This window comes from Aythya ferina (assembly GCF_964211825.1).
Source record: "Aythya ferina genome assembly, chromosome: 1".
NCBI classification, from domain to species: Eukaryota; Metazoa; Chordata; class Aves; order Anseriformes; family Anatidae; genus Aythya; species Aythya ferina.
In genome coordinates this window covers 182,756,641-182,778,208 of record NC_140296.1, presented here as the reverse complement: position 1 = coordinate 182,778,208, position 21,568 = coordinate 182,756,641, and the positions used below count along the sequence as shown (strand labels likewise).

General features: G+C 43.9%; 1 protein-coding gene across 1 annotated transcript; it reads right to left on the bottom strand.

Moving 5' to 3' along the window:
- Positions 1-1,947: 1,947 nt before the first annotated feature.
- Positions 1,948-18,393, bottom strand: WNT16 (Wnt family member 16). Its single transcript, XM_084538169.1, has 4 exons — positions 18,032-18,393; positions 17,718-17,938; positions 15,629-15,915; positions 1,948-7,311 (listed from the first exon to the last, which is right to left on the bottom strand). Exons 1-4 carry the CDS (start codon positions 18,118-18,120, stop codon positions 6,847-6,849), a joined length of 1,062 nt encoding a protein of 353 aa, XP_084394295.1. The 5' UTR covers positions 18,121-18,393; the 3' UTR covers positions 1,948-6,846.
- Between the last annotated feature and the right edge of the window lie 3,175 nt (positions 18,394-21,568).

The following is a 21,568-nucleotide window of genomic DNA, read 5'->3' as shown; positions in this document are numbered from 1 at the left end:
ATGCTGGTTCAGAAAAGGCTTCTCTTTGCTTGGCATGTTGTGCTTTCCAGATGTCTTAATGTGGCACTTGGATCCCTCAGATGCTGACAAGACTTGTAAACACTTAATGTGTACATAATGGCTCCTATACTGTTTGGATTAGCTGCAGTTCAGAAGCCAGGTGGATAAATTGGGAGGGGAAATAAAGTAATGCTACCAGCGTGTGTTGACTGACTTTCCTGTGTGCAGATGGGAAGGACTCTGTAGCCCCTCCAGAAACTCTCTGGGGTGGAGCCCAGGCTGGAAGCTGCTGGGAAGCTTTCCTGGCCCATTGCAGATGGAAGTGTCCCAGCTAGTTCAGTCTCAGATGTGATACCATGAGATGGCAGTTGCTTCCAATGCTGTACTGAAGGTATGAGGGACCCTGCTCATTGCCCTCTGACCAGTGTACCAAAAAGGAGCAAACACTGGGGCTCAAGCACCTCCTGTTGCTGCCTCTTCCTTCTGTGGAGGAAGAACTGCATGTCAGCATGGACAAAAAAATGAAGAATGGTGAGAGAGAACATGCTTTACTTGAGATGTTTCATTAAATTTCTCATGACCTTAACTTTGGCCTCAGAACCAGGCTAGCTTAAAACCACTTGTAGTTTCACCTCTCTTTTCTTGTAGTAGTCCCTTTCATCCTTACAACCAAGATCTAATGCATCCTTCATAGACCCAGGCTAAATCAGGTTCCTCAGGTATTCTTCCTTTGCTTATGCATCCATGTAGGTAGATTTGGATCATTATAAAACCTTCTTTGCTGAAAATTAATGTTAATTCTTAGCAAATTAAAAATTGATCATTGTCCTCCTAGGTAGGAAATTGTCTTTTTTACTTTCTTCCAGGCCCTACCATTTCCATATTAGGACATACAACCCAGTCCCTTTAATCTTGCATTTATCTTTTAAGATCTCATTCTTGTAATATTTTGTTCCCACAGAAATAAATGTCTGTTCATTTCTTAGGGTGTTGCTCATAGCAGGACACAGCATTGTTGACATGAAAAAGGCACTCCCAGCTTAGGACGGGATCACGTCTCCTCAGTGAGCTTGATGGATGGTGGTGGAAGGGAGTGCTGTCTTCTGTGGGGCATAGCCTGCATTTTTTTTCCCTGTGATACAGCAATCCCTTCTGGCTAATTGTCTTCTAATTATATTTCAACATTTTCTTTATCAGTACACCTTCAAGGTTCCAGATCTTGGCAGCTGAATCATCCTTTCCAAGTGGAAAAATCAGTGGGTAATGTCTTGATTTCTGGCTTTTATATCTGCACTCTCATATTTTCTCTAAAGCGCCTGACACGCATGTGGCACAACACAGATAACGTTTATTATCCTTTGGGGCATGTAGAATATAAAACTTTGTTTCAAGGCTTTATTACATATATATGGAGAGGGGTGGGGATCAGCATAGAGCACTGTAATAGTCCAGGCACATTGTGTACTACGTAATATGTACATAAATCACTTCATCCTCTCCATTAACTTTCTGATCCCAAGAGACAGCCCAAAACAGATGATTAACCGTTCCTCTTGCATTACAATGCAAGATGCTTAGATTGGTTTCTTAGCATTGCAACTGTGGGACTTTGTTAGCACAGTCAGCTCAAGGAGTTACTGCTCCTGGTCACCTCCCCAAGTCCTTATCGGTGTGTTGTAGCTGAGTTTGCTGCTCCAGGCTCAGCCAAAGTTCTTGTTTGTGGTGTGTTTCCATGAAACATATTGCTAAACTGATCCACGGGCTGGGGGCAGCATGGGGTTAGGGAGGGTGAGAACATGCTCAGCCAACCCAGCAGGCAAACCAGCTGTGAAACCACAGTCAATTTTCCAAAATCAGCAAGTATAAAAGTTAACAACTTCATTCCCTAAGCTTCAGGCAATTTTTGTATTTGCTACCGTTGGCATAATCAGCAATGACTAGCCAAAATTGTTTTTTATTTTGTTTTAAATCCCATTAGCACATTTTAAACTAACATTGATTTGTACTTTGATGTCCTGTTCCTCTGCATGTTGGTTCTCTTAATGATTTATAGATTCTCTAAAAACTCAGTGTGCTAATGTCAAAATATTTTTTAGTACACACAGATACCATAGTGTCAAGTTAATTTCTTAGATTACGGGGCCAATTGGTCTGTGCAAAAGATGTTTTAGCCATAAGCTGTTTTTGTGCTACTAGCACAAGGCACAATGGACCTTTCATCACAGACAGTAAATGATCAGACACATAAATAATACTTAGACTTTTTTTTTCTTTTTTTTTTTTTTTTTAACCCCTTTTGTGTGGTATCAAGCCTTTGGTCTAGAAAAGTGCTTATGAAAAGTCATTCTGCTCCACAACCAAATACATATACATCTTTAATGTATTTTTTTCAGGACTTTGGAGAAAATGATAATAGAAGTCTTACCCAGTCAGAAGTTTCAGCATTTAAATTGGGACATCCTGGTGCACACATAATGTGATATTTAAAAAATATCTGATTTTTTAAGTGACTGTGAACAAGTCCTTTGCCCACAAATTCCCATTTAGAGTCAGAAAACTGCTACTACTTCCCCTCCTTAGGTATGCTCATTGGAGGCAGAGGTGCAAAGCCCTGCTTCTCAGCTAGGTGTTAGCTATCACCTGACCATGAACTACACTGTGCTAGTTCACCAAAAGTGAAAAAAATGTGAGGTTATTTAAAATCCTAAACATCATTATTGCAAATCTGTGTGTGAAACGAGAAGCAGTCATGACACTACATGCACTGTTGCTAGTGTTAGTGGACTGGGGAACTCCGGGTCATCCAGTCAGGAAAGGAATCACAGTTAGCATCTTTGGCAGGTTATCTAGAAAAAATAATAACATTTATTCCACCCTGCTAGTTTAAAATCTTTGACTTTAGAAGTGGGAGAACAAGTGATATCTACAATATGTTACAGGATCAGACAAGGACTGCCTCATTTGGCATGAAGTCTGCCACAGAGATATGAGCCTTTTACGTGTTTGTTTAATAAACTTTAGCCAGGAGAGTGGTACGCTTCAGCACTTTACACAATGTAACCATGACAGTTTTGCTCTATGAGAAACTGCCCTAAAATTGTTTGCTACCTCCCATGAAATCAAACATATCAGCTTCCTCAGAAATCCCAGCCAAGGGGCATGTCCCTATTAGCATCATATCCTCTGAATGACCAAGGTGAATTGTTGCTGTTTACCTTGCACTTATGTTTTATATATCTATCATTTCCTAGCACTGGGAAAAAAAAAAAAAAAAAAAAAAAAAAAAAAAAAAACAACAACAACAACAAAACACACTATCAAACTGAGTGATTGAAGTCCATCTCAGTGGCATATGCCCACAAAAGTAGCTGAACCACATATGTCCTGTGTAGGCCCCCGTTCGAAAGCTCGGGAGCCTTGCTGGCTTATATGTAGTTCTTCCGCTTGCTCTCACCCAGGGGAGACTCTTTCCAGAGTGTGGAAGGAGTGAAGGCAGTTTTGTGGAATAAATACTGCAGTGGATATCAGATAATTTATTTGGCCCTGGTGCTACTACAGAGCAACGCATTACTACAGAGCAACATATCCTGGTCCTGCCCAGAACTACTTTTACAGGCCCAGCCCACACAGAACTGGTTTTATGGATGTAACTTAGGTTAGTTACAATGGAGCTTAACCTAAACACCAGTTTAAACTGCTATAGGCAGAGAGGGGCTCCTGCTCCTCATGCACTCAGCCCTGCTTCTGGTCCTCCCCCCTGCCGTCAGACACACAATGTGGGTGCAGCTGAGGGCTAAGCAGGGCCCCTCTGACTGCACCCACTTGCTTTCACCACCATGCTGCTGTCCATGCAGAAACGGTAACACTGTCCCCAACAAAACAGCTCCCTTTGACTTCCCCAGGGGCAAGCTGGGTCCTTCTGCTGCCCCTGAAGCTTCAAATCCCTCACACATATTTGTCCAGACACAGTAGCCCTCATAAACTATGTATAGTTTTATAAACCACGTTGTCACTTCTCTTTGTTGTTTTTTATCACACTTAGAAAAAAGAAATAAACTTCCTCCCCTCAAACCAGAAAAAAAAAAAAAACTTTTATTAATTACATTTATTATTATTATTATTATTAATCCAGATGACTGCTCTGCAGCCTCAAATAGGAGCTATCCAAGCAGGTGAGTGACACCCTGAATGCGCTGACCCTGTTGTGACTGCCCGACTCCTCAGTGTAATGCCGAGGTGAGAGCCTTTCCCGTTCTGACCCATAAAAACAGCCTCTTGAGATTTGTTCTCCTGGGCAAATCCCTGAAGCTGACATCATGCCCAGGAGTCCATGGCCATTTTCTACCCCTGCCAGAAGCTAAGGCCTACTAAGAAGTACATAGGTGATTTTCCCTTCTTCAGAGATCAGGCATGGAAGAAACTTTAGGTCAGATTTTAAAAGCTAAGGTAATTTTGAGGCACAGATCAGAGCTGCTTCAAGAGACAATCTCAATGTCCATGCTGAAGTCCCAGCAGCTGGTTCCTCCTGGAGGCCTGTACAACAAGGCGGTGTTGAGCTCTGTACTGATCTCTGTTAAGGCACAGTTATGAGCGGTCTCACGTAGGACACTGAGGCACTTGTGTCTGCCAGCAACTCAATGCAGGACAGACTGAGAGGACACCTTCATATCTACATTGAGCAGTAGTACGTCCATGTGGCTCACAGGCCCATTGCGGAATTGCCTGTAGTAACTGTGCGGTTATTTTCTGGAAGATAGCCATAACCAAGGGCTCATGACTCCTCAGGTTCTTCCGCCAGAATGTGTCCTCCCCATCCAAGCTTTCACAGGGAGATTGTCAAATCCTCCTGTGACAGCGACAGGCATTCTTAGCACCCTTCTCATAAATAGCAGGGGGCTTTTAGGCTTTAGGCCAGATAGCTAACCTATCTGGCTAGGTCAATGAAGAGAAATTGGGCCAGAAGTGGAGGGATGGTCCCCAGCAGATAAAGGGCTTCTATTCCTGATTCTCCACACAAGGTAGCAAAGAGCCATGGAACAGAAGATTTTATTTGCTTGCTCCTGACCTACACACTCAAGTAAGAGTGACAGGGAATCTTTTGCAAAAAAGTCACTTTTAAAGCCCCAACCAAAACCTCTAAGCTGATTTATTTATGAAAACTGCCTGCTAGTGTGGAACTGTGACCCCCAGACAGTTCCCTTGATGTCAGTGGGAGTACTGCCACTTACCACTAGGGTTAGAATTTCACTGTATGCAAAATGGATTTAAAAGAACAGAAAAAACTATACAGAATAATAATTAAAGGATCATTTAAAACGCCAAATAAGTGCTTCTCTTCAGTGAGTCACTTCTCTTCAGTATTAACCACAATAGTTATAACCATCCTGATGGTAAGAAAAAGAACATTTCTGTAATCCTCTAAGTTCCCCCTGCACATGCAAATAAAAATCAATTAAAAACTATTACAATAGTAAGAAATATCTAATCAGCAAACGTCAAATGCTGTAATCTTATCACATTTGTTTTGGAAACCTTTTACATAACTTGCATAATTTAAATATTTACAAAATATAAACTTTCTTGTCTTATCAAAAATAGGTCTTTGCACATTTAAACAACAGAAATCCTTTCACACAATGTTTTTTTTTTTTTTTTCTTAAACCAGAAAGTATATCATTGCATAAAAATAAACAACCTTTCACAGATGTAAAATAAAATTAAGCCAACATATGGAAGATGTTATCAATAACAGTAAATATTTTAGTGGTGTGAGCCAATCCTTAAATTACATTGTGCATTGAACTTACCTAGGACATTAATGAAAAGTTCTAGCTCTTATAAGAGAAAGCAATCAATGTTCTTAAAATCTTTCATTTTCTGACAGATTTATTTGGGCTGAATCTTGTATGGTTAACTGAAAATGGTGGTGAACCACCAGCAAGATGGTTGAACGTGGCAGGTTAATACATGCAGTCAGTCCAGCAGTGGGGTGATGACTGGTTTGACTCACAAACTGTGCATTCAGGTGCTGAGGAAATACCCGTGAGGGGATATATTTCCTTCAGATACCAAGCTGTTTCAGTCCCTCCTCAGACCTGTCCTTTTTGCATTTGAAAGACAGCTTACACAAAAACCTGAGGTTGCTATTTGGCACACCATTCATGTTCACCAACCTGTGCTCTAGCCCCTCTGCTCCGGACACAGCCCATTTCACAGAATCATTCAGGTTGGAAAAGACCTCTAAGATCATTTCAGGCCAAGGGACCGTCCTCTCCCATCCCACCAGTGCCCACCTCTGCAGGCACACATTCCTGGGTACCAGATGCTTTGCTGTATATGATGCAAACAGCTTTTTGAACAGTCACAAAAGAAATGCTTCATGGTGATCAGCTGAACATTTTCTGTAACCTGTAGCTGTGGTTTTGGCTCTTTTTTTGTAAGGTCTGCAGAAATGAATTGTCCAGTGGATCTATCTGATGTGTCTTACAAGCCTCTTAGCCCTGCATTCTCCGGCTAACAACCTTGAGTTTTCTCCATGTACCTACTGACCACATTAAGCTTCATGTTGTAGCTATTCAAAACTTAGAAAGATTTTAACTCTAATGTGAAGTTCAGATGTGCCATCAGGAGTCCTTTCTTGCTGTTTTTGCTGTCCCTGTGTGCAGGCTGCTCTTCACTCAGTTGCTGAGTACACCAAACATTTGGACTGCCCCTGGTTTGGCAGCGCCCATTCCCCCTGAGGCTGATCCCCTGTAATCCCACATGGTAACAGCAATTGCTGCTTGAGCGGCAGTTCTGTGTACAACACAGTGCAGGGTGATCTGGCTCTGTTTTCCATGCTTAACCTTATTTGCAGGTATGTACATCAGTCATGGTCTCACACCGCCGGCAGCGCACGTAGCAGCACCAGATGAACTTGCAGTCACACCTTTCCACGTGCCTGACCACGTGGGTGTTGTACCCACGCCCACAGCACAGCAGGTTGCAGCCATCAGGCCCCTCCGATGTGCGGTTGCATTCCCTCCCCTGAGTCCCAGGGATTCCCAGCTTTTGATCTTCTACACAGTAATTGGGCGATTTGTTCACATACAGCAGGTCTTCCTTCTGGATCGGTATTTTTCGCTGGCTTTTCTCTTTCCGGCGTAACTTTTTTTTCAGTCTGTCTGATATCTGTATGCTGTTTTCATACTTATCCTTTAAAAAACGGCCAATCTTCTCAAAGGAGGACATGGTTTTCCAGCACGTCTTCACAGCGCAAGACCCAGAAACACCATGACAGCGGCAGTCCACTGACATCAGCTTTGCTACAGCCTGAAAGCAAATGGAGAACAACATTTGGATGTGGTCTTTCTCTCATTAGGAACATGGGTTAATATCAGTAATCCAGATATCTCTAAGTATTTAATACTACTGCTGGGAAGACAGGCCATGGAAAGATACGTTTTATGAATGAGGTTTCCACCTCTGAACCTCCAGTATGAGAAGCCTGATCACAGGTGTCTGAGGCCAGCAGGGACCTCTGGAGGCCATCTGGTCCAAACCCCTGTTCAACCAGGGACACTGGAAGCAGCTTGCTTGATTGTGTCTAAGTGGCTTCTGAAGATCTTCAAGGAGGGAGACTCCACAGCCTCTCTGAGCAACCTGTGTCAGTGCTCAAAAGATCGATCTCCAGAAGTGCTCTGCATGTGCACTATGCTGCTTGTCATAACTGAGCAATAGGTAATCAGAATAATTAAAGCTTTTATTTCTGGCCATATTTTCTTTCTGAAGTATCCTAAATACCCAAAACAATGTGTTCTTTTTTCACTCTGTTCACTGAATAATGGGAGTGGAAGCAGGGAAAAGACAGGTAACAGCGCTGTTCCTAAGATGGAAATGATGTACTGTGCTTATCCATGACATCTTCTAAGGGTGCCTTTGGGCTACCACCAAGACCTCTAAACAGTCCCAACACAGTCTGTAGCTGAGGTGACAGGAATGGCTTGAGGTTGCTCAGGAGTGCCTGTGTGACCAGCATGGATCAGCAGTCAAAGCCACTGAGGTGCCCAAGAATAGACTCATGCTGGGAGAGCAGGCAGATGCCCACGTCTCTGAGCTGCAGGGAACGACCATGGAAGGTGTCCTTATAGCTCTGCAGAGGTAGATTCAGATCACCTCTGCAGCTGAATCACCTCCGTGCTTCTTACAGTCTCCATCCCTGTTCCTTTAGGTACACTGGTACTGTCATGGGTTTCCAGTGTTTAAATGCCCTTAGGCTACACGACTGCCCTGATGGATGCAAGCACTGGACTGTACAATGAATGTCCAGCTAACAGTGGGAATCTGCAGCCTGCATTCAGCTTTTGCAACACACAAGAATTTTGGCACAGTTTATATGAAAGCAAATCTCAAAGAACTGGAATCTGTAAACAACCAGTAGTTTCCTTTATCTGGCACTATAATCATAGAATAAGAATATCCTGAGTTGGAAGGGACCCACAAAGGTCATTGGGTCCAGATTCTGGCTCCACAAAGGATCACCCAAAAATCAGACTATATAACATAATGGTTCAGTCAGTCAGCAGACAATCAATATAATACTCCCTTCCGGAATAGCTAATAGTCATAATATAAAATTATACAATTAGATTTGTAACACATTCCACATTCCAGTTCGGAAAAAAAAATAAATAATAATAATAATAATCACAAGCAAGATATAGCAAAGGAGAAGGTATCGTAATTTTGTTTTGTTTTGTTTTACCTTTCCATTAACTGTAGCCTTTGTGGCCATCCACAGACTCATAAGGGCTGTTGGTTAGTGGTGTGCAGAGTCCATGTTACTGTATGCTGTTTTATTAACTTTCTACCCCACATTTCATTTACAGAATAAAGGCCATTGGGAAATTTAGCAGAAGGAGTGAATTTTAGTTTTTCTTCAAACTTTTCATGCAGCAAAGCCAATGCATATTCAAATTATTCCTCTGTGAAAGAACTGGTATTTCCCACAGAGGGGAGAAAATAAAAAAACTTTTGATGCTATTTATTAAAATTCATCCTAAGCATTCACTTCCTCCACAGCCTCCACGGATTTTAACCATCATCAATCTGCCTTCCTCAAACTGTTTTAGGAAAGAGGAAAAAAAGAAATCTAAAACCCTCCTCTAGTTTTCCTAGAAAAATAAGTTTAATTAGTGCCTGTTCCTGAGTCCCAATCCTGCAGTAAGAACAGAGCCATGCAAGTCTACAGAGGCCTCCTGACCCTCTGCTGTTACCCATGACCAGAAATAAACTCAAGGCTCTGCTGGCTTATTTGTAGCTCAGGCAGCACATCCAAGTTTTGGAGCAAGTCAAGACATGGAACAGATCAAAGAAGCTATTTCTGCTCCACATGTTAAGCCAAGATTATTTATTTTTTATTTTTTTATCAAGGTAAACGTGGTCACTGAAGTTTGGGACGAGTCCAACATGGTTAAGTCCATGGATTTCAGTGGGAATTGAGGCCTCCCAGAGCGTTCTGCCCAAGAGATATTGACACAACCCCATGTAGGTATTTGCATGTAACTCTACAAACATTATTAAAAATACACATGACCAAAGTGTTTGCATGGAGTCACATCTTTGGTGAATGAATAGGACTTACTTATTGGTAGAGGTTACTATGAAAGCCAAACAAGTGAGGCATTCAAAGAACCATTAGTAAGAAACAGCAGGTGTATACCCTGACCTAAAACAGCCATGAGCTCTTGCAAAGAAATCTGGTGAAGTAATGCACCGATGCAGGAGATATTTCCAGGTGCTGTGGACTGTTTTTGAGACTGGAGACTTTTCCCTATCCTGTGAAAAGGAAGACCAGTGCAACAAGTAGATCCTCACCCCAAAGCACACACATACTCTTTCAGTGGCAAATCAACTAGCAGCAATTTTTGCAGATACTTATCTCCTCTCCTTCACAGGCTAGTTTCTGTTTAAGAGACAGACCTGACTTTGTGCTCATATCTTCAGAATCTATCAATAAGGAAATCACTGGGTAGTCAGAATATGCATCATTAAGGCATAACAGTGACTGAGGCAGATGGGAATTTGACATCCAAAGACAGAAAACCTTTGTTAGAATACATATAACCTAAAAAGTATCAAGGAAAAGAGAAACACAATATTGAAACACAAATATTACATATAATTTACAAACAGAAGGGATTTAATAGTATTTTCAATTTTATAATGATTATTTATTTCTATCATGGCAAGTTATTAAAGACTCAAAGTAACTTGAAACCATGTTGTGCTATGAGTCTTACAGAGATTCAGATACAACCCTTGCCTTCTCTGTGGTATGACAAGGTGTTAAATAGGGAAGAAACAACAGGGGAAAAACACACAGTTTGGTTTGTGGCGAAAAAAAAAGAAAAAAAGAAAGAAAATAGTACTTTCAGGTCTGATAGAATAAGGCACAGTAAAACCTGGATGAGGCAGAATGATCCAGAAATTGTCTGGGGAAGCACTCGACATGTCTGCTAGGTACTATGAGTGAGTTACTTCCATGTGGGCAAGTAGCCCAGCAGGTGACACTCAGAAGTCTTTTTCTGAGGATAAAATAATGAAAGCTAAAAGGAGGTAGTTTCTAAACAGGAGTGGAAAATGATGTTGGAATCTCAGGTTAATGTCAAAATATAAAAATACAGCACATAGTAGCAGTGTATGGAAGATTGGACCAGTGCAAGTACTACAAATGTGGTTGCATTGTAGAGTCACTGGGAGCATCCACAGTAGTTGGAAACATCTGCATTCCTGTTGTGTGTGTCTCTGGCTCCTTGCATGAAGTTTTGATGCAATCCACTTTAAAACAATTGATGGTGTCATCACAGATGTGCATGACCCCAGGCTATTGCTTCCCAGCTGCAAGGATAAGCAAATTTTCTAGTTGGACACATGTGGGTCATCTCCGCTGACAGCACTGGGAGCTGACATCTTGCTTTGGCTGATCACAGAAGAGAGCCCTGGATCTCAGTCTGTCCCATGAACTGTAATGAACAAACTCCCAAGTTGAACATCTGGCAAAATTTAGGGACCAGCAATCTTCTCTTGCTGTGTTCTTGGAAACAAACCTAGGACAGTGCCTACAGAGCCAGTGCAGCCTTCTGCTAGGAAGTGGTTGCAACACACACTGGTGCCTCAGTGGTGCACAGAGACACTGGGAGCATGACTTCTAAACTGGCTCCCCAATAAGTGCTTGGTTCCACACCTTTAGATTCACATGGTGAATCTTTTCAGTTATTCATGAGATACTGTGACAGGAGTTTCCCTAAACAGCAAAACTTCATAGAGAAGTTAGGAGGAACATTGCTAATCACACACAGTGGATAGATGTGTCTGTCAGTGCAGGCTGGGACAGTTTTCCAGTTTTCTTAGGATGGTCATGAAAATAAAATGACTTTTGATTGTGATAATGGTCAGTGTTGAACTGAGACAGGTCTACAAGTATCAGGTTCAGCCATGAGCCCACCAGCAGTGGTTCCTCTTGCCTTGGTTGCCGCTCACTGTCCCTGGCTGTGATGGTGCTGGCACAAGAGTGTATGGTTAAGTGATGAACTGGACACAGTGGTCAGCATTGACCTGTGTTAAAAATTAATCTGAAAGAAAGATCATTTTTAACAGACTTCCTTTCACTGTTCTGATATAATTAACAGGGGGAGCAGCATGGGGTGGGAAGGTGCGGCTACAACAGGCGTATGGGAAGAAAACACAGATTTGTCTTCAGCTCAGGACCGTGTTAGTGGAATAGTAGTCTGTATACCCCTTAATGCCAATCCCCACTGAATAACTCCAAATGAAGCTCTCTGTTTGCAGGCACTGTTCTCAGCTGTGAGACAGGAGCTGCCACTACTTGTTTTGCAGTTAAAGCCTACACTTGCCATCACATAGACTAACTGAAGCCACTGGTAGAAGAGAGCAGGAACTTCATGAAGATGAGCACATGTCCTAATGGAGGTACAACACTTAAGAACAGTTGCAGGCTGTTAGTGGGTCTGGTGCCAACCCACAAGTACCTATAAAACTAAACCTTCTGGTGAGCCAATCTTTTGCATGTGGGAATACAAGTGCTGAAGATCAAATACATTTCCACTAGTGTGTAGCTGAACAGAAACTCTTCCGTGAGTGGAAGGATACTACTAGAATAATACTCAACCCCTAGTGCCTGACTCACCTGTCCTTTTATATAAGATGGCTCATATATCCACATCTAAGTACCCTGAGTATTACGATGCCAAAAGATGATGACCATTCATCTCCTGGCAGAATAAGGAATGCAATCTGGATCTTCTGAGCTTCAGGTTAGTACCAGAAGCAGTGCACGACTCAGTCAAAGCATCGGTACTCATTTAGAATTGGTTTATCTTAGAGTTAACTGTGAGATGTAGAAGTATAGAATAGCATTTAGTATGAAAATAGGGAAAGAACAAGAGAATTCTCTTCATACCAGTTCCATGAGTTACTCCAAACAAATACGGAAGTATCGTCCCTGGAAGAGTGCTCTTGCAAGACACAGAACCAGGAACATGATAGTATTTATTACAGAAGGTCATAAGGTACCAAAATATATTGCAAAACATCCTTCCTGTAAGCCCCAAAACATGAAGGTCAACATTTTCCAACATCACATAGTCAAGGATTTTGAAACTACAAAATTCAAGAGTTCTGCTAAACTTTACTTCTGTGATATCGCTGTCGGAAATCCCAAGTACCAGCAATAAAAATTCTCTTTCACTCTGTAAGATGGTCAAAATATTTGCTTTATCCTACAGTTTGCTATTAAGTTACAAAATACTCATGCACAGAAGCTGACTAAATACTCTGCATATTTTCATCCAAGATAATGAACAGTAAATACACCATTGCTAGAAAATGACTGGAGCTAAGATCCTTCAGACTTGCAGTGGGTGTTTTTAAAAATAAAAAATAAAAAAAAAAAAATAATAAGGAAAGTGTAATGGAAAAGGAATGAGAATATGCATCGTATGCACCAACTGAGCCCAAAACAGTGTACTCTGAGAGCTTTGTTGCAGAGCTCAGTATTGTGAAAAGCCTGAAATCCTACAGGGTCCTCTGGGCCTGAAGGACCCTGTCAGGCTACAGTGGATGAAACCAGGGAGCTGATCCAACTTTAAAGTAATCAATCCCAAAAGAGAAGTTTCTCTTAGGCTAGGGGGATGGAAGTGTCCTGTTTATTAAAGATGAACAGTTCCTTGGTAGGGTCCACAGAGCATGATCTCGGGCAGTGGGGCAGGCACACCTGCGGGAGGCAGCTGTAGCCCAGCCCGTGCAGGAATGAGTCCTGAGCACAAGATGGTGCAGGAGAACAGAAGCAAATGTTGTCACTGAAGGCAAGATGACAGCAAATTGCTGCTGCTAACCTAAAACTAGAGGCAGAAGAGACAACAGGGTTCAAAAAGACCTGTGTCACTGCCACCTAAACTCAGAAAAAACATCTCTTTTTCTCTGAAGATGCTTCACACTGCTTCCCCACATCTCCACTGTCACACTGATCTAAGAAAATGGCACAGTCTCATAGTTCAGTTTGACTTATTTCCAGGAATTCAGTGTTTTTCATCAGTCTCTGGATTGAGTGATACAAATGAAGTCTCAGTGCATATGAAATGCAGATTGGCAGGACTGGGCTGAAATGTCATTGTGACTTGTCATCCACTTTCTAATGATAAAAATGACTATTAAAATAAAAATGCATCATATATTAAAAAAAAACATGAACTTGAAGAGAGATTATTTTATGGACATTATTCTCTCCTCTCTTAGCTACCTCTTCTCTACAAATGTGATTAAAAACTCTGCTCTTTCCATAAGGAAATAACCACATAATCTCTTGTTCCTATTATTAACGTCCCCTACTACACAATACCAACCACTGTTCCTTAGAGACGATTTAGCTGACAGGCATCTAATTAAACCCAAAGTAACTGTTCTCAGCATATACTCAGTTTTAAAGTTTATTTCATAGAGTTACAGAATGGCTTGGGTTGGAAGGGACCTTAAAGATCACCCAGTTCCAATCCCCCTGCCATGGGCAGGGACACATCCCACCAGACCAGGTTGCCCAAAGCCCCATCCAGCCTGGCCTTGAGCACCTCCAGGGATGGGGCATCCACAGCTTCTCTGGGCAGCCAGTGCCAATGCCTCACCACCCTCTGAGTAAATAATTTCTTCCTAAAATCTAATCCAAACCTACCCTCTTTTAGTTTAAGGCCATTCCCCCTTGCCCTATCACTACACCCCCTGACAAAAAGTCCCTCCCCAGCTTTCCTGCAGGACCCTTTAGGCACTGGAAGGCCGCTGTAAGATCTCCCTGAAGCCTTCTCTTCTCCAGGCTGAACAACCCCAGCTCCATCAGCCTGTCTTCATAGAAGGCCTTCAGGTCTGAGAAGGGCTGGTCTCTTAATGATCTTGTTTTCCCATTAATATAAATAAATTAAATAATATATATTACCTCATAAAATGTAAAAGCAGATTTACTTTAAAACAGGTTGCAATGGTATCTAAGGCTCTCCCTTGGATATGGTGGCTTCCTGTGGCTATTCCCAGACTATGGCTGATAGGAGAGATGTTTTCAGTAAAAACCACCCATGCTTTTTTTTCTTAAATTACATTTACATAGGAGTCCAGCAAGTATGATCAAGATGTGTGCCCAAAAACAGAGAGTCACCATTTCTTGCTTTTAGTTATATCTCTGTCACCGAGCTGAACACTTTTAAAGAACTGCAGGGCCAGAGAGAGCCATGAAACAAGTACAATGTTAAAAACTCCAAGGTAAAGCAGAGAAACTAATTTTAGAGGAAGAACCAGAACCCCAGTCTCTTCCATTGCAGATGTAAGCCTCAGCCACCAGGTTATGGACTCACATGTTGTCTCTCTCTGCCCCATTTATTCCTCTGCAGACCAGCACAGAAGGACCCAGCGTCACACACACATGCCCAATGTTTGATGGCAGGAGTGTTCCCTCTGTAGCTGAGGCTTTGAAGTCTCTTGGGCAGAAGAAAAGCTGTCTGAAGCCTGCCCCCTCTCACTTCTATGATGAGTACCCTAACCAGTGGGCTACTTTAACCTGGGAGTGTCATTTTCATCCCATCTTTTAAAAGAAAAGGTTAAATCTTGATTTCCTCTTTGAATGATTCTAGACTTCTACTCTCAGATGAGGACCCAAACTGTGAATCCCAACTGGGTGCTGATGCCTGGTGTCCAATGTGTCTGCTCATTCACCATTAGGGAGAATTAAAAATGCAGGTCATGCTTATGACAGGATATTATAGAGAATGAGGAGAAAAAATATTCAATTATTATTATGAGAAGAAGACTCACTAAAGTTTGCTATGGAATATCAACCACCTATTTGCAATTACCCTGATCAGCACACTGGATCTAACTCGGACTTTGTGGATTTTATTTTAACCTGTGGAGTTTAGTTACTCAGTAAAAACCACCTTTGATTCTGGGTTTTTATGTGTCTGCTTTGGAGGTGTCAGTGTGGTTCTTGCCACTTGTGCCTGTGGTCAACGACTGGCCGTGTTCGGCCAATGCTATTTTATGACCAACACCAAGCAAGTGATGGCTCCCATGCCCGCGTGGCGACACGTACCTGCCTCCCAGCCTCGTTGTTGTGCCGGTTCATTGCCGCCAGCCCGCTCCCACTCTTGCCCGTTATGTTCCTCATGGGCACATCCAGGAACCTCCTGCTGAATGACATCCCGTAGTGGATGTCATCTGAGCAGCCGCCCCAATGCCAGCCCTCGCTGGCTGAGCCGCCGCTCTGCAGGCTGGTGTCGCAGGAGCACTCGGTCACGTTGCCTGCGCTGCAGGACCGTGTCACGGCGTGCACCAGGCCCGCCGCCGTCACCGCATGTATGAACGCCGTCTCCTTCGTGCCTGCAAAGCAACACAGGGACATGTTGCCTCACAGCCGCCTCAGATCACCTTCCTGGCCAAGCTGGAGAAATGGATTTTACTAGCCAGAGTATTATTAAAAGGGAAAGGTTATGAGTTTAAAGTCGTCACGGCTTGGTCTGCATTGTTAACTTGTTTAAAGCTGTAGATATTCACATCTGAAAAAAGACTTCAGGGACTATTCATGTGACCATGCTATTAATTTTGCTGTTTCTGGCTGCCAGTACTATGCAATTTCTGGTAACTGCTTTCTAAATCTGGTTGGGAACTTTATTTGACACAGAAACTTTTGAGCCAATTAAATTTTAATCAAATCAAATCAAAACAAAACAAACAAAAACCCACCCAAACCTAGAACCCTTCACTCTCCACTCTGCTTTTGACTGCTCATATTAATTTGATGAAGAAATTAGTTCAGATCTTGAAGGAGGATCTTGAAGCCACCATGATCCTGGGGTACTTTGGTACAGGGCCAAAATGTATTTCATGTTAAATTTAGTAAATGTTGAGGTTGTAGTAATTCACAATGTTGCAAACAGCCCCCAGATTCTTAAACCAGGCAGAAATCAGGATGGCACAAGAATATTTTGGCCATGTGCTTTGCCTACGATAATCTGGACATGACAAAGCTTACAGTATAAAAACCTTCATCTGTTCCTGTTAAATCCCAAAGAATCATGGGTGTACCTGTCTGGGCCTCAAGCCTCTCTGCAACTTCTGGCATAGTGTGGCAAAGAGCACAACTCACTTTCTAAGCAAACCTAAAATCAATGCCGCTGCATTAACTGCAGCTAAAATTTCACCATTGTAAAAACAACCTGGTATTTCCAGTCTCCAAAGCTCCTGCTCACTGACAAGAAAGTTCTTGTTCTTTTCTCCTGTTCGTGTCAGTCTGTGGTACTGGTACCATCATAAAATCTTCCCAGGATACTCCAGTGAGGCTTTGTGGCATAGCAGTGTCACTTAGCTGTGGGTCTTCAGGAACAATTCTTCCCAATGGCTGGGATTAACGCAGTGTGTATGGCTACATATAGGAGAGTAAAAATCTTTGAATCTTTTTTTTTTTTTTTTTTTTTTTTCCTTTTTTGGAACATGCATCACTTTTTATAGCTTATTTTATGTTTATATGATTTTTTTTCCCCACTGCTGTAGTATAAAGTGGAGATGGCAAAAATAAATAAATAAATAAATAAAGGGGCACTGCAATATTTGATGAAGCTCACATCAATGGCTATGCTGAAATCAGCGAGCAGAGCGCTCAAAAGTAACTTGAAGTCCACAGCCTCTGATCCTACCACTCGATATGAACAGAACATCCCCGTTTCTGCATGAATTTCAGTATTTTCCTTATCAGCTCATGCAATGAAAGCAGCTTCAGGCTCGTGGTGTCGAGCAGTGTCGTCTAGCAGAGTGTACATGGTGGGATTTAAGGTAACTCCTGGTACGTCTGGTGCCACCAGCAGATTTTTACCTGCAACCGAGGGACCTTTTCAAAATGCCGTGCGTGTGTGTGTGTGTCACTGCCATTTAGCAACCGTGACACACACAAGGGCACAACCCCAGCCGCCAGTCCAAGAAGAACGGCGTTTCAACACAGCTAGGTAGATTTACCCAAAGGCACCGTCAACCCCGGGGAGCCATGGGCAAAAACCCATCGCGACAGGTCGCGACACCTTGGGATAGACAACAGCAGATAGAGTCCCGCGTGGGTGTCTCCGGGATGGGTCGGGGTCGCCTTGCGGGATGCAAGGGGGACACATGGGGGGGAGAAGGGGGCCACTCACCGCTGCTGAGCTGCTGCCCGAAGGCTGCGGGCGGGGGCCGGCAGTCCCAGCGCTCGTGTCGGAACTGGCTGCGGCACTCGCGGAGGCCGAGGCTCGCTCCCTCCCGGATGGCTGGCACCAGCTCCGGCTTCTCCCTGCACAGCTCCTGCTGCCGAGGGCTCAGCGGCGGGCTGGGGCACCCCATTTTCTCCGGACCGCCGGAGGCGGCGATGCCCAGCCACCTGCGGGATCAACCCCACAAACACCCCGGTTAGCCACGAGGGCCCCGCGGACACGCGTGGCCGCGGGGCCCCCTCTCGAGCCCCGCTACTCACGTCCAGGTGCCGCCGGCGGCGCCGGAGCAGAGGGTGAGCAGCAGCGCCGCCCGGAGCAGGCACCGTCCGAGGGGGGCAACGCGCCCCATGGCCGGAGCATCGAGCCAGCCCTTCTCCGCCCCTCTCCGCCCCTCTCCTCTCCGCTCCGGGCTGCAGGGACCGAGGGGACGGCGGCGAGTGGCAGCCCCCTACTCGGCTCTGCCCCCCGCGGGGGGAGCCCCGGCCGTCGGAGGGCGCTCCCGCGGAGGACGGGCGGTGGGCTGGGGAAGCATGGGCAGAGCTTTATTCCCGGCAAGGTGAGAAAGTTGCCTTTGGTGGCTTCTTTCCCCCCGCCCGGCCCCGGCTCGGCCTCCCCCGGCCGCGCATTGGCCGCCTGGGGGGGCCGGGGCGGGTCGGGGCGGGCCGGGATTGCTGGGGCCGCGCTGCGCTCCGCAAACGCCCCGCAAGTGCTCCGCACCGGGGTCAGGCCGTGGGGTGCTGCCCGGAGCCCCTCGGAGGCTGCCCGGAGCCCCCCGACGGCGATGCTTCTTACTCCGGGGTCCGAAGCTTCTGCCAGGGCTGCCGGCGGGGGTCCAGGCGCGGCAGAGGAAGCTTGGTATCTGCATGGATGTCACCCCCAGAAAGCAGAGGGGGCACAGATTCCTGATGCTCATAGACCGTAACTTTTCCCACAAGTTTTATTTATGTTGCCTGATGGTTCAGCAGCATTAGCTAGCTAGACCTAGATCCAGCATCGCTATTCATTAGAGCAGCATGAGTCCACTCCTCTTAGCTTCAGTGCGAGTCCTATCAACTCCTAATTCAATAATTGCTACTTGCTGGCGTAGACTGTCACGTTAAAAGCCACTGAGGCTCGCTGGCACTCTGGCCTTTCAAGCCCTCTTTGATCACGGTGTATTGCTGCTTCCCTCTGAGTGAAACACCTGCACTGCAAACAAACCGAGTGAAATTGGCAGCTCCATACAGGCTTGGATTTGACACAAGTTGTAAATTAGTAGAATAGCTCTTGTTGACTGACAAGAGCTCTAAGTGAAAAGCAGAATCAATCATCTCGACTGGCAGATGTGTATGATTTTAGGAGTACAACATGTAGAGAAATAATCACACAAATGTGTTCCCCCTGTCTTTTTCCCCATGGATGTGCTGACATATTTTAAGAGTGTTGGCTGAGGTACATTCAGATCTATAAAACCTCATCTCCGTCCTACTTTGGGTTCAATTGCCTGCTCTTAAAGAGTCTCCAAAGCATCGCCAGCTCTGGGCATGTTCCATATGACCCCATGAGCTATTTAAACCTTCCGATGCAGCTTGTTTCTCTGTTCTGAGTTTCAGTCTGGAGAACATCTGCTTGTGGTTGCACAGAAACTCAGCCCAGAGTGAGGGAGAGGGATGGAGGACCATGCTGCAACACAGGGACCAGCTATGAAACAGGCCCGAACCAGCCAAAATTGTGTGGGTTGTGTCAGAGAATTATCTAATTATTCCAGGACACATGGTTCATTTTATCCTTGCTGCTTCCTGGCTCCACCTACTCAAGTTAATTCAAAGCCCTGATCTAACAGCAGTGTATTTCTTATTGCCTTCTTGATCTACTTTGTGCATTTATCATCGATTCTGATTTTTTTTTCTTGCCAGTTCTTTTAACTGGGCTCTCTTCTGTATTTCTCTTTTTTTAATTAGTCTAAAGCCTTTGATCCTAAATTCCTATATGTGAGTTTTTGTCTAGAAGCTGCAGAATCTTATATTCTAATAACAATTTAAATAAGATTTAAATTAGAAAAATATTGATTTCAAAAATTCCAATCCTATTTGGGTCATATTTTATATATGATATCATAAATAAATTCTCTGTTGGGATCCCATATGCTGGTATCTGGTTTTGTCTATATTTCTTGCCGCAATACCCAAGAAGTAGTTAAGAAAACCTTTTGATCATACACTGGTGTAAAGTGACACAGTTGCAGTCTGGATGCTAAAGAATACAAATTGTGAGTCACCTCTTGACATCATCCAGTTCAACCTCTCTCTTGGATGCTGGCAGCAAACCACGTTTTTCCACAAACATCTGATTTAAAGAAGTTTGGATTACTCTGTGTGTTTGCCCTAATCCCCCACCTGCCTCTCTTGCCATGATTCCCTTTCAAGCAATCCACCATTGCACACAGCCTCTGCATCTCCTCTCTGGCTGTTGCAGCCTGGCCTCCCAGCAGGACCCCCAGCCTCTTCCCTCCTACTGCCCCCATCTCCCTCTCTGCCATTTGCATCACCTCTCTCCTTTGTTCCCTCCAACAAAACCCTCTTCTCTGGCCAGGAGCAGCACACATGGCAGTGCTGGTGCTTCAGAGCCCTCTGTTCTGGAAGACCATTCCTTCCGTCACAGGCAGCGATGTGTTTGGTACAGACACAACGAGCCAGAGTCCAACACAAGGTCAATTGCCAAGCCTCGGTGATCAAAATTTGCTACAAATCAGGGAAGATAAATTTGGTTTGCTGCTTATCTTGCATTTATTGTCCAAGGTGGGGTTCTTTGCCTATTCATAAAAAAACACCTATATTTTCCCATTTTAAAGAGAAGACAATAAACTACTGTTAAAAGGAAAAAAAAAAAAAAAAGAGATAGAAGGAAATATGTCTCATATGACTGGACATTTACTAATCTACTTCTTAATTATGATGAATGTGTTCTTGACAGAGTCAATTACAGATAAGCTTTTTTTTTTTTTTTTTTTTTTTTTTCTTGATTCATTGCTAGATAAAGAAGAATAGTCTGTTGTGCAGACTTTGTGTGAATAAGCAGATCACTCTAAGGCAATGTGCTTGGAAGATGGACCAAATATCTCTTTAAAGGCTAGTGGCCAGTGTTGTCATCATAATCAAGGCCTGCTGGCCTGTTTACTGGACACAAATACCTCCAAAGGTAAACATTTTTGGTTCAAATTATTTTCCTTCTCCTGGAAATACTGACACCCAGCACAGGCTTCAAAATTTGAGTACAATATAGCATACAGCATTATCCCACCTATATGTACGGATCCTATCGACCAGTGGGGGTCTTATCCTCTTATCTTAATGAAATGAGAACAAAGAAGCCCATCTTCCAAACAGAAAAATCTCCCATAATCACTAAATCAGATCATTCCTTCAGCAGTAAAATTTATTGTGTCTGGTGGTACAAATTATGCCTCTAATTCATCAAGCATGCTTTCAGTCCATCTCAGTACTTGGCTGCACGATGACATCCATCAGCGCTGGGAGCCAGGAAGGTGCTGAGCCTGTGCACAGAAGAAGCTGGCACCATTTCAGCATGGGGTGCTGTCATCATGGTGTGTGTATGTTGGCTGCAGCAAGCTCCTCTGAGAGAAGCTCCCAGGCTGCTTCCAGGTATCTTGTACCAGCAGAGCATTGAAGCTGGTGTAAAGGTCATGGGTGCTAGACAACTGAAGGTTGGAAGGGACCCACAGGGACCACTGAGTTACTAGTTGTGACCTGCCATGCATTTGCTTACCAGTGCGGGCAATACCCCAATGGTGCCTCAGG

What these genes read in the sequence shown, in the direction of transcription:
- WNT16 (XM_084538169.1), bottom strand. Translation starts at nt 18,120, where the DNA reads ATGGGGCGCGTTGCCCCCCTCGGACGGTGCCTGCTCCGGGCGGCGCTG. An exon ending in CGGGCAGCAGCTCAGCAGCG is followed by an intron (nt 15,916 to 17,717) that starts GTGAGTGGCCCC and finishes GTTGCTTTGCAG; the next exon opens with GCACGAAGGAGACGGCGTTC. An exon ending in ACAACGAGGCTGGGAGGCAG is followed by an intron (nt 7,312 to 15,628) that starts GTACGTGTCGCC and finishes ATTTGCTTTCAG; the next exon opens with GCTGTAGCAAAGCTGATGTC.